Source organism: Triturus cristatus, chromosome 7 (assembly GCF_964204655.1).
Source record: "Triturus cristatus chromosome 7, aTriCri1.1, whole genome shotgun sequence".
In the NCBI taxonomy this organism is placed as follows: Eukaryota; Metazoa; Chordata; class Amphibia; order Caudata; family Salamandridae; genus Triturus; species Triturus cristatus.
In genome coordinates, this window is record NC_140590.1 from 1,472,875,279 (window position 1) to 1,472,888,702 (window position 13,424).

Below are 13,424 nucleotides of genomic sequence, written 5' to 3' on the forward strand. Positions count from 1 at the left end.
GGCTAGAGAGGTGCTGGAACCAGCTTGATTGTGCCAGGGGTGAGCTGAGACTAAAACAGAGGGGTTGTGAAGTGTGGGAGAGCCAGATCTCTAGATTCCCCCTTGATCTACCTCAGTTTAGGCCTCAGCCTTGTCCAAGCCAAGTAGTACACCCCTCAGGTCATCCAAAACTCTACAAGCTGGGATTGGGCTAAATCATCCCATAGTACCTCAGGAATGTGAACTGATTTTCAAGTGTCACTGTTGGCTTTTATTATTTATTGAGAGCACTGTATTTATTGTATTCATCCTATTTATGGCCGCACAGTATTTGTTGCCTCACAGAATTTATTGTTTTACAGTATTTATTGTCGCACAGTATTTATTGTCTCGCAGTATTTATTGCCTCATAATATTTAATTGCCTTTTATGTAATGCACTTATATTTATGCCTTGAATATTTATGATCTATTATTGAATCGTTGAAGTATTATTTATTTGACTTACCCTTCCACAGGAAAAGCCTTGTGTACTGTGATTGTATTATTATTTATTTAATCAGCAACTAAGAGAAAAGAAGATAGAGATATATTTTCAGTATAATTTTTAAGGTGTAGTGTCGTTTTTGGAACGGATGAACGCATGGTTATTGTGAGGGTGTGACGTATGCTTAACACGGTGCCTTCCTTACCGCTCGAGCCAAGCTACCACAGTGTGTATGGGAGAACACCACCACCCTTCCGGTGTGGGAGTGTGTTTTTCTAACATGATTGGTGTTCAGCGGTGGGATTGAGCTGTGCCTACGTACACTCGACAATAACTGTGGGTAGTCCATAGGCCTACACCGGGAGTTTTCTCAAAGCGGCCTTCCTAATTGTGAGTTTTTGTTTTTCCAAATTTACTCTGGTGGTGGGAGGAGGTATTATCAAAGGTACCCCCCTGCATAGCTTCTGTAAAAACCTGTCCTCTGACCTGAGTGGGCAAGATGGAGTTTGTATTGGAGAATTTAGAGATGTACACTGTGGCCCAGCTTGAGGGGGTGTATTGTCCCCCAGGAGCAAAGAAGGGTGCACTCCAAACCAGCTTGAGGGCTTGGGGGGAGGCACGACGAGAAAGCAAGGCTGAGGAGGAGGACAGGGATAGAGAGCCCGACAGTGAGGGAGCTGGTTTGTACCAACCTGAGGTGGGGAACCTGCCAGAGGGGCCCAGGACACTTTCCAGGAAGGGCAGCAGTGCCTCTAGCGGTGGCTTGTCTGAAGTGGAGTTAACGGACCGGAGAGAGAAAAGACAGCTCACATGGGACTTAGCAAGGCTGGAGAAAGAGAAGGAGGAACAGAGGATGGCTCACGAGTTAAGGCTGAAAGAGATAGATCTTCAGATCCTAAGAGTTAGGGCACACCCTGTTCCTAATGGTGGCAGCGAAGAAAGAGAGTTTACCAGGGAACCCAAACCCTACTTGCCAAAGGACATAGTAGCTAGCTATGGGGCGGGTGACGATATCGCCAAGTGGCTAGCGGCCTATGAGGTCTCGTTAAGGGCCCATGGGGTTCCAGAGAGGTACTGGGGAGGGGGATTGTACAAGTACATGCCTCCAGCTGGTAGGGATGCATTATTGGCCCTAGAGCAGGATGAGCAGACCCACTACCCCACCATGAAAGTGGCGCTCATAAGAAAGTTTGGACTAACACCCGAAAAGTATAGACAGAAGTTCTGGGGTAGTCACAAACTGGGCACACAGAATTGGGTGGACTTCCTGGACTATGCAAAGAAGGCACTAGAGGGTTGGATACAGGGCAGTGAAGTGAGGAACTACGAGGGGTTGTTTGATTTAGTACTGAAGGAACACCTGCTCGAAAAATGTTTCCCTGAACTGCGTCAACACCTGGTGGATAGCAAGCTGACCAATCCCCGGAAGCTTGCTGAGGAGGCGGACATTTGGGCTAGTACCCGGGTGTCCACAAGAGGGACTAAAGGGGAGTAAGTGGAATAGAGGGCGCCTAAGGCCCTGTGAAGCCCTAAGAGACCATCCTAGGGGCTAGAGAGGTGCTGGAACCAGCTTGATTGTGCCAGGGGTGAGCTGAGACTAAAACAGAGGGGTTGTGAAGTGTGGGAGAGCCAGATCTCTAGATTCCCCCTTGATCTACCTCAGTTTAGGCCTCAGCCTTGTCCAAGCCAAGTAGTACACCCCTCAGGTCATCCAAAACTCTACAAGCTGGGATTGGGCTAAATCATCCCATAGTACCTCAGGAATGTGAACTGATTTTCAAGTGTCACTGTTGGCTTTTATTATTTATTGAGAGCACTGTATTTATTGTATTCATCCTATTTATGGCCGCACAGTATTTGTTGCCTCACAGAATTTATTGTTTCACAGTATTTATTGTCGCACAGTATTTATTGTCTCGCAGTATTTATTGCCTCATAATATTTAATTGCCTTTTATGTAATGCACTTATATTTATGCCTTGAATATTTATGATCTACCTTATTTATTGAATCGTTGAAGTATTATTTGTTTGACTTACCCTTCCACAGGAAAAGCCTTGTGTACTGTGATTGTATTATTATTTATTTAATCAGCAACTAAGAGAAAAGAAGATAAAGAGATATATTTTCAGTATAATTTTTAAGGTGTAGTGTCGTTTTTGGAACAGATGAACGGATGGTTATTGTGAGGGTGTGACGTATGCTTAACACGGTGCCTTCCTTACCGCTCGAGCCAAGCTACCACAGTGTGTCTGGGAGAACACCACCACCCTTCCGGTGTGGGAGTGTGTTTTTCTAACACCTAGACTGTGTTATCTTTTTTCAGTCTAATGTATTTTATATTCTGCATTGCCAATTTATACATTTGACATGTAAAAGAGGACAAACAGAATATTTTTTTTTTTTAAGTGAACATTTTATTTTTAAAAGACGTTTCAGAATCTTGCACATGGACACAAATGTTGTATGATTTATGGCTTCAGTATCTATGATGGCTAAATAAGATTACAGGTAAGTAGCATTTCCTTCTAGTGGAGGAAACCAGCCTATGCATTTGAAACCAGTACAACAGTAGATTTTTTTGTAGTAGGTTACGCTTGGATGGGACCCAAGGCTACTGTGTTTTGTGTGTATAATTGGTAGAGTGTTGGTTTATTGAGTGGCCAGTGTAAGAATATCAGGTGTAATGTGTGATGTTTGATAGGTTTTTGAATAATTGTGACCCAATTGGGGCTGTGGTCAAATGTTTTGCAAGTTAGTACAGTTTTATTATTGTTGAGTACATTTGATATAAATGTATTATTGAAGACCCAGGTGCTGGCTCAAGGCTTGCTGCACTTTTCAAGTTGTTTTATCTTCACTGATTGCAATCATTCATTTCAGAGCTCCAGAAGTGGCGATCACCTGAGTATTACGAAAACAATGTGCACAAAATGCAACTGCCTTTTTCCACAAAGTTTCTTGGCAGTGCAGTTACTGCAGAGGAGAAGCAAGAGCGGCGGCAACAGCAGCTTCGACGGCTGCAGGAGTTGAATGCCCGCCGTCGTGAGGAGAAGCTCCTGCTCGACCAGGAGCGACTAGACCGTTTGCTGTATGTGCAGGTAATTGGAAAACACTGGACACTTAACACTTCCACTTAACACCTACTCGGCCTGTTCCTAGTCTCCATTTTGATCTGAAGAAAAGATAACTCAGACTTCTATTTCTGTTGGTAATCTGGGAATAGCCCTACAAAATCAGTGTTGGAAGAATGTGGTTTCTTTAGTTTTTCCATCTGTTTTAAATTACTGTGGAATGAACCTCCTTCCTTAGCTAATGCATGGCAGGATAATGTTCTTCATAATAGGTAGCCCAACATTCAAACCTTTTAATTTCTTTTATCGAGATAGCCCTGATGTCTTTGTTTCCATGAATGTGCTATTGTCAGAAATGCAGCCAGAAGAAAGCGAGTAATAAGTTTACCTGTAGGAGTAGTTAAGGAGTACTCTAAATCCTCTCCCAAATCTCCCAGTACGGGAGAGGATTCATGGGCAAATCAGCAGCTGTCGTTATTTTCATTTGATATAAAACCTTTCTAGAATTACTGAACGAGCATACAAGGCCACCAGATATGCCCCACGGTTCTCTTTTCCGTCCAGTTTCTCCAGCAACTGTCTGACGACCTAAAGGAAGGTGTGATGTAGTTGAGTACCACCAAAGGATTACTCCTCAACTATTTTCTTTGCGTTGTGTGCAAATCAAGGTTTTAACTAAACCTGTCCAAATGTTACGCCCGGTGTCCTCCCATATTTGTGTATCAAGTTCAGTTTACCAAGTGGCCATGCATGTAGACTTCGGAGTTAGATCTAAGCTGCCTAGCAATTTGTATAACATTGCTGTTGTGACGAAAAAAGTCCTTTGCATTGTAAGAGACGGGTACCCCTGTCTTGAGTGCCCAACTGTACTGTTGTCTGGATCCCTAATGCAGATTTTTATTGTCATAGGCGAACATGGATAATGCATGCGCACCATGACCTAGGCCTACCTCCCGGATTGCGGTCCTGTTGCACTGTGGGGGGGCGCCCAAAGTGCTGCCTTTATAGTGGTGGAGAAATCATGCTTACACCAGAGTTACACAGCACATGCTTGGTGGTGGCAGCATACCATGAGTGATCAGTAGAAGTAAGCAGGACCTTTTTACCCTGCGTCACTGGAGTGAGGCTCACTCCCCTTTTTTAAAAATTCAGCTGCTGTGGGCTCAACCCGCCCCTGGCCTACGTCAGGTAGATGTGGAAGGGCATACATGAACAAAACGTGCTGATTGCATGTGTGCTTGCAAGAAATACATTACACAATTGGTGAAGATTGATACAGTGTGCATATGGTAAATACAGAAAGGATGCATTACTGAACAGTGTGCACAGACTGAATGCGTTTGCTGCATGTAGTTATGTTTGCAGTGGCATAATACATGAGGATAATAGTGCTGTGCAGTAAGTGTGTTGGGGATGTACATTCAATGCAAGTGAGCCTGCACTGGTACATTACATAGAGGACCTTCAGAGTCCTGCCTGCTGTGATGGACATCTCTAAGGAGGAAGAAGAAAGGGGAAAGATGTCCATTTCAAAGAAGCAGAACCGCAACATTAAAACTTCAAAAACTCAGACGCTAGTTACATTTTGTGTAGGGTAGTTTGAGAGCCCAAACGTTGTCATCTGCCGAGCAGTCAGATGGGCTGTGTGAGAAGGGGAATCTCTACCAGACTTCTGCGTGTGACCAGGACTGGGGTCCCAGGCCTGCTAGTCTCTCTACAGGGTAAGGGGACATTACCCAAGGAAACCAAGGCCACCTGTCCTGGAGCCTGGAGTACCAGTGCCTTCCTGCTTGCCAAGACCAGTGTGCCCTGTGAAAAAGAGGAGGGCATTGGAAGGAGCAAGGTCCAGGATGGAGCACTATTGTGAGGACTCCCTGTGCGAGGTGTTAGGAATCCGCTCGTACACCGATTGGGCAGCAGGCCATGGGTGTCTCTGGATCAATCCACCACATGTACCAGTAGGGACCACAGTGGACTGAACCAAGGAGCAAGGATTGTGTGAAGGCGCCAGGCGTGCACTGTCTCATGGTGGTTGGCCCAGTGTGCCAGAGAGGGGGCCACGGTGAAAATCAGTGCCAGGCCAGCGTGGCTAGACTTGTGAGTGCCGTGGTGACAACCACGTACACCAGAAAGTGCCGCCGGACACACTAAGGCCAAGGGTTTGGGCCGTCAGCTGGGACCGAGAAACTGCTGTTGTGACAAAGGTGAGTCCGTCCTGCATAATGCAAACTGCACCGAAGGAAGCCAGAGGGATCAAAGGACTTTACCATAGCCCTGTCGAAGCACGGAGATCAACCTCCACCACCTGCGAACAGAACTGTGACTTACTGTGCAGTCACCGGAGCTGGAACAACCCCAATCGCTAGAATCAGCCGGTGGTGTGGCTCGAAGGAGAGAGCCTGTGTCTGCTGGGTGCTGCAGTGGGTGACTGTGCGCAGCCCGACTTTGCTGATCTGGAGCTGGACTTTGCTGTGTCGTTGAGGGGTTCCATACCGTTGGAGCGGGTAAGCCATTAATTGGGCTTTTGGGGCCCGAGGGACATACTTTGATCAGTACTGTGACCCTGTTGACTCTTGTGACTGAACTTCCGAAAGGAGTCAGAGGGGTGAACTCTTGAATACGTCGAATAGCTAAAATTCCCTGAATTTGGCCAGCCGGGAATGGGGAATAGCATTGAACCCGTTGCACTAAATTTAGTGGGGCAGGAAGTGGTCTGACAACTACTAGGGCCCCGACCTCAAGGGGGATTGTGTTATTGCTTTTTTTGGATGTTGTTTATCTTTGCGTGTGTAGAATTAGAATTGAATACTTCTTTTTATGTAAAAAGGAGTATTTGACAGGACATTGATTTATTGATCGCACACTTGCACGTTGAGTTATGAGTCGTGTTCACTGATCTACATCAATGCTTCTCCTCAAAGAGCCTTGAATGCTCGTCAGACGCCGCCTGAGAGAGAAGTGCAAAAGTCTGCTTGGCCCAGTTGAGCATGATCCATAGTATGTTCGGCCCCTGGACATCAGGAGTAAAAGGCTTTGGCCAGCACAGGTGGGCCCAGTAACCCCTGCTTGCTCCATGGCCCATTGAAAGGGGTTCTGACAATTGCTAAACCCCTTCTTGTGGACACACTTGATAGGAAAGTCGAAATAGGATTTAACAATCGTAGTGCTGCTTTCAGTTGGTTAATTGCATATAGTTATACGTATCCACACTGGTTAGATCAAAATGTTAGAACAATCATGCCATAGATCTAATGTGTCCCTCATCTTATAGATCGCCCAGTGTTGCTAATGGGGCAGTAAAACATTCTCTTTGATAGCTTGGGAGAAAGTCAAGATTATTCAACATATGGGTCAACAGGGAATGAGATGTAGTGACCCGGTCAACATCTTACCACCATGTCCAGTATCTCATGGTTGTATTTGTAGTGTATAACAGCTGTGTCATATTATGTGTTGAGGTGGAAGTTGTGGTAAAACATGTGCAAGTATTTCCATGGAGGTCTCCTCTGTCTGGACTCCTAGTTTCTGTTGACCCGATGGATCCAATCTTAAATGGTTTTAAATATGTACCTTGGATATAAGTTTCTAGATTAGGGATTGATAGACCTCCATCATATATGGATTCATACAAAGTTTTTTGTTAAGTACCAGTAGTTTATCCAAGATGTGATTTAGAGCAGTAGGTGGGAATAGAAGTGGCAACGTCTGAGAGACGTATAAGTGTTTGGATACAAAATTCATTTCTCTTGTAGCTACTCGGCCAAACCAAAAGATATACCTTATTTCCCAGTGTTAAATGTCTTTAAAGAGAACGTCCATTAGGGGGTATTTTGGCATCATTAAGCTGCTTGGAAGAAGCCGTTAGGTGAATCCCTGAGTATTATAAGGGGTTTGCTGAGATGGTGAAACTATTCCCCCCAGGTATCAATCATAGCAATCAGTGTAGATAGTATAGTCTGTAGACTAGGTATATTTGATCAGGTTACCAGAGGCTTTAGCAGAGTCATTAAGTTCTCGAAGTAAATTGGGAATCTAGTAGTTGGTTTCTGTGATGAAGCATCGGCATCATCAGACATCAGCGCCAATTTGTATGTGTTTGGACCGTGGATGTGAGTTGCTGTTAAAAGTTTGCCCTGCTTTAACTGAACCCATTTTTCATGGTCGTAGGACTCTACCACTGGTTGGCAGGTGTAAAGTGCGCAAAGTGCTTATGTTCTCTCTTTTCAAACCTAAAACTGGCATACACCTAATTGGCACATTTAAGTTACTTATAAATCCATAGAATATGTTATAAGATTTACATGAGGTTATTTTTTAATGTTACAAGTGCACACATCACTCATAGTGCCACCCAGTAAAGTAGCACTGTAAAGTATGTCTCTGGGTTATTCCTTGCAACCTGTATGTGCATTTTTAAGTGACTCCACAGGATAGTTGGCTCACCCCCTGTTTGAGCTACAGGGACACTAAAAGCATCCAGAGACCTCTCCTGCAACTGCCCAACTGACCAGTTACAACCTGACCTACCCTGGACCCTGCTGCTGGCCTCTGATCAAGTGAATCCAAACCATGAAGTGGTGCCCCCCCAGGTCCTGGACCCTCGGCTACTGTTACTGTACTCCTCCCTCTGTTCCCAGACTACAAGATCGGGGACTTGGAGAGTTTTTAGCAAACACAACAAGATGATGGATGGAGTGCTGAAACTTTACTCACCCTCAGTCCAGAGATATGGGTTTAATCTCTTGTTCTTTGGCTCACTATGCCCCCTCAGTTTGGACCCAGCCAAATGCAGTGTTGACCCTGCTCCTCATGGGAACAGTCCAGCCTGAACTGCCAGGCCGAGTCCTCCCTGGACCGAAAACAAGCATCTGGGACCGGTTTCGGGTATCGTACCTCATCAGCCAGGCTAGCTTGAATCTGGTGTCACAGTGAGCAAGGGACCCACATCTGGTCATACCTTTGGGTGGTGTGGTTAGCAAAAAAACAATGGATTAACCCAAGATCTGTGATTGGTGTGAATGTTTGATTTGTTCAGCATTCCTTCCATCATTTGTTCTTCTTGCTTTTGTTGTCCTAAGTGGGAAAGGTATGTCCAGTCTATCGTTTGTTATTTTTACTTGGAGAGTTCTTCCCATCTTTCTACCTAGACCATGACTGCAGTTGACATGTAATCGCTACCTTGACCCCATCTTTTGCAACCCACCGATAGTGAGCTCCATGTCTGATTCAGCTTGCAGCCTGCCTCACTTACAACTGGTCGACGACCACTTTTATGCCATAAAAACTTCTACTGAGACGCACATGGTCCCTTTATCTGATCGGAGATCCATAGCATTCAGCCTTAATTTGGCTGTCCCAGTCGAGCTCAACCAGATAACGGCTTTTTGGTAACCCTGGGCGTAGTTCGCGAAGTAGCACTACGCGAAGCTACGCAAAGTGCACTTCGCAGTACGCGAGCTACGCGTAGCACTTCGCGAACTGCGTAGTACCCTGTTTGCACTGTGCAAGATGTCGTTTTCAATGATTGCACAGTGCGGACAAGCATCCGGCACTGTGCAATCATTGAAAATGGCATCTTGCACAGTGCGAGCTGTAGTTTTCTGCCGCTCAAGTAGATTTTTACTCGAGCTGCAGCTTTCTTAACGCGGACTGGTAGTTTCTCGTCACGAGCATACGCGACCACTTGCAATGAGAAACCTGACCTCCCCGCGTTGAGAATCTCGCCGGGATGTTTATTTTCCACGCTCTCGATCGGCAACTTGATGTTGAGGACTGCGAGCTAGCAAAAAATTACCTCTGCACTACGCAACGCTACGCTACGTATGTTTGCACTGTGCTACGTGCAATTCGTGTAGTGCAAAGTAGCGCAAACTTCGCAAACTACGCGAGCGTAGCGTAGTGCTTTGCCCAGGCTTACTTTTTGGTACTATTTCTAAATCATACTTTAAAAATTCATTGTACTGCTCTACCAATTATTTTTTTGTCATTTTATTTATTCAAATGTACTCTATTTTTGACAATTGGTTAGAGATTTGTCTGTGTTGTGCTTTCACTTTATTACTGTACGAGTTTTGACAATTGGTTAGAGATTTGTCTGTGTTGTGCTTTCACTTTATTACTGTACGAGCACTACATAAACACTTTACACATTACCTCTAAGTTAAGCCTGGCTGCTTTGTGCCAAGCTGCCAGAGGGTTAAGTACAGGTTTGTTATAGTGACTTTAATGGTTCACCCTGACAAGGATTGTGATTACTATTTGACGTGGGTTATATTCACCCTTAACCAATACTTCCATTTCTTACGGTTACCATTGCTCTTTCGCACTCAGGGTTCCATGTTAGGAGAAAGAGATAATAAAAGTGGACACCCTTATCTTGTACTCCTAGTTAGTGTGATTGGCTAGGTTTTAACACAGTTTGTAGTCTTGCGCAAGGTTTACAGAAGTTAGCTAAAATGTAAGTTTCAATAGTAAGGCCCAAACCAGATTTACTCAATGTTTTTCTTAAAATCTTTCTAGTTGACCCTAAAACATGTCTTCTCCTTGTCAAGCAAGCTAAGGAGCATTTGTGTCTGTAAGTTGGTTACAACTTCTGCTAAGTTTAAAGCCAAACAGACATTATCAATGGGCTTTCTAAGCTTGATAAACAGAGGATATGCCTACATCAACCGTCGACTGAACTTCCACCAACCTGCTAGACACCTGCTCTCCTCTTCACTGTCCCTCGTACACACCCACAGCATCCAACGCAGCAGTGGCTGCTCCTTCTCCTACATCGCTGCCAAGACCTGGAATGACCTTCCACTTTAGCTCCGTACAGCCTCCTCGCTGGTGGTCTTCAGAAAGAGACTCAAGACTTTGCTATTTGACGGAAACACAGCACCCAGATACCCCTAGGGGTGACATTGTTGCGCATTACAAATGCTGTTTGATTGAGAATGGGGAATATGTATTAACGTAGGCCAAACATCCTCCTATCTTTTAAGAAGGACCTTGGCTTAAGTTTGTTTAAAGTAAGGCAATGGGATGATTGATATGAGATGTAGCTAGCAGGGTCCTTCTTCGACTTTAGTAGGAGAAACTTCTCCAACTCTATTGTCTGATGAACATTTACTTAGTGAATGTCGAATTAGTAAAGATCACCAATTCTGAGGCATGATCACAAAGGATCTGGGTACCTATCTTACTTGATTTGATAGTTTTTATTGGTATGTTCTAAATTGAATAAGTAATGAATTATGGATGAAGATCTGTGGGCATTTAAATAAAATGTTACAGTCCTATCTTATGAGTGGGAATGATCCCATATGTCGACCTAGTCTAGATTTTGTAAACCCGGAACCAATAAGGTTGGGGAATTAGCTTGGCTGTCAATGGTACTGAATGTCTGATCATTGGGTTCTGTGTGACGGAGAGGTCTCCACCCATAAGCACCTGTTTCTCTGTGAAGTTGGAATGTGAGGGAATAAGTCTGAGTAAAAAGCCTCCTTGTTTTCATTTGGGCCATAAATACAAAGCCAAAAGTTAAATTTGCCTTCAGGAACTAAACTCAGTTCATCTGGGTCAGTACAGCCCTGTAGGTGAAATTTAATTCCTCTTCTGAACACAGAGGACCCTGCCAGAGGACCCCATTAAACCTTCCAAATCCTGGTGTTGTCTCTGTCTAGTTTTAGCCATCCTACCATCAACACACGTTTCTGGATCCAGAAACAATGGCTGCTCTGGGCGGAGGTGGACACATCTTCTCCCCTGCAGGATCTGCTTCGGCAGAAGCGGGAACTTTAAAGGATATGTTGCCTTTGAACCTTGCCCCCAGCCTCTGCTGTTAGAAGCTGGTGGCGCCCCCCTCCAATACTGCTCCGAATTGGGCGGGAGGACTGGTGGGAAAATTAGGTTAAATAGGAGGTGGGTCTGCCTTCACCCTGTATCTACCCTCAGGTGGGGCAGACGAGGTTGACCCCACTTTTCACTGTCTGCCATCTTGAGGATAGGGCTAGTAGACAATTAGCAGTCAGGGTATGCCCACCCCCCACGTGGGGTGAGCATAAAGGGGATGTAGACACCCTACAGGTAGACAGCCCATTGACTACCACCTGACCTCCCCTAGTAAGACCGCTAAATTAGGTGGTTCCCCAAGAACCTGACTTCAGTTTCGACGGACACAAGGAGATGACAGAAGAAGACCGCTGGGTTTCAAGAACTGAGACCAGATGCAGAAGAATAGGCACAAAGTCTGCTGCTGCCAAGGACTTGACAATTGCATCCTGCTGTCTCTCCTGAAACCTGTGAGGCCTCCAAGAAACCCCGGATCCCCCCCCCCCCCCCACCCTTCTGCAAATTGCCAAGAACCTTCCTTTGGGCTAAAGGCTCTATTCCCCAGCGTCTGCTGGTAAAAAAAAAAAGAAAACTGTGGTCGAGAACTGGCACACCCTGTGTCGCTGCTACCAACCACTGAAAATAAGCCTTGCAGCTTCCTAGGCCAATTGGATCCCCAATCTGGTGGAATCGACCCCTTCACACATCCATCAGCTGGAGGGATCCTCTCAGCACAGAGACCACCTCTAGAACCAGCCTTGCTCCTAGGTGCCCTGACCTTCTTGCCAGTGGCGTCAACAGCTTACAGCGGCATCGTTGGCACGCCCGCCTACTCTGGGGTAGTCTGCTTTGCATCACACCTGTGACCTGACCGCTGCCTGTGATCTCTGAAACCGACCCCTTATACCTCCGACCCAGGTCCAGCCCGACTGCCTGAAGTACCAGAGTCCTGGGCCCCAAAAGACCATGACCCTTCTTGCCAAGATCGCCTCTGACCCTCCAAGGTACTGTGGTCATTCGAAACTCCGTGGCGGAGTCCTCCTTTCAGTAACCGCTACGGTAATGGAGTCGGCGAACCTCCACCACCAAGACTCTACACCACCCTCCAGTAACCGCAAAAGCGACTGCTGGGTTGACGGTGTTCCGAATCCATTGGCTTAAAGTGACCTGCTGTTGGCGACCGCGACGGTAACCGGGTTGGCAGCCGAATGAACTCTATTGCAGCTATTCCCTTCCATTGCTGTCCCTGCCGACTGTGATGGTAACTATCTGACGGTATTGAGTGCCGAGATACTGAAAGTACTGCATATTTTGAACTGCACTGCGTTTATTTCGATCCTCACCAGTATACAAAGTATTTATCCAAGTGTAGAAACTGTACCAAGTATATTTCCGATTTGAAGTCTTGCTTCTCAAAACCTACATAAAGAAAAAATCCTTGTTATTTTTATACTAAATTGGTCTCTGATTTTCTTCTTGAGTGTGTGTCTCATTTATTGCCTCTGTGAGTACAACAAATGCTTTACACTGTCCTCTGATAAGCCCAACTGCTCGCCCACACTACCACAAAAAGAGATTTAGTATTATCTCCTTACTGCCTCTATCTTCTTCCTTTGGGGATTTCTCGCACTCTCTACATAGTGTACTTCGTTTTAGTACACTGTACAGAGTGGCGGTATCTTATACCACTTTACAGGTGTTCTACGCTTTAGAGTCGTATTCAAAACCCTAGGCATTCAAATTCATTACTGTAAAGAATGCCATCATATGCCTTGATAGTAATTATGCCTACACAAAATGAATAATGAGTTTTAGTGGGAACAACATTGAGTTTGAATTTATGCCATTTCCTATAGTGATCAAATGGCCTATTTTGTGTCTACTGTACCATTGAATCAGTAAACCAGAACTCGGATATAAGCGAACTGGGCAACAAAATGATAAATTTGCCCACATCATGGAGAATAATAAAGTAGGTAGGAAGTAGGACTGGGTGTCAAGCAGCACCTTAGGAGAAGGGGCAGCTACCTGTTAGTAAAATTAGAGCAGGACTTTGCACAATATGCAAGA

General features: G+C 45.3%; 1 protein-coding gene across 1 annotated transcript in view; it reads left to right on the plus strand.

Annotated features, from left to right (window-relative positions):
• The window catches only part of ACTR5 (actin related protein 5), a 144,828-nt gene that overhangs the window by 36,048 nt on the left and 95,356 nt on the right, over nt 1–13,424 (plus strand). Inside the window, exon 4 of the mRNA XM_085619239.1 lies at nt 3,349–3,566. Coding sequence (XP_085475365.1) covers nt 3,349–3,566 — 218 coding nt within the window. The remainder of the gene's footprint in view (nt 1–3,348; nt 3,567–13,424) is intronic.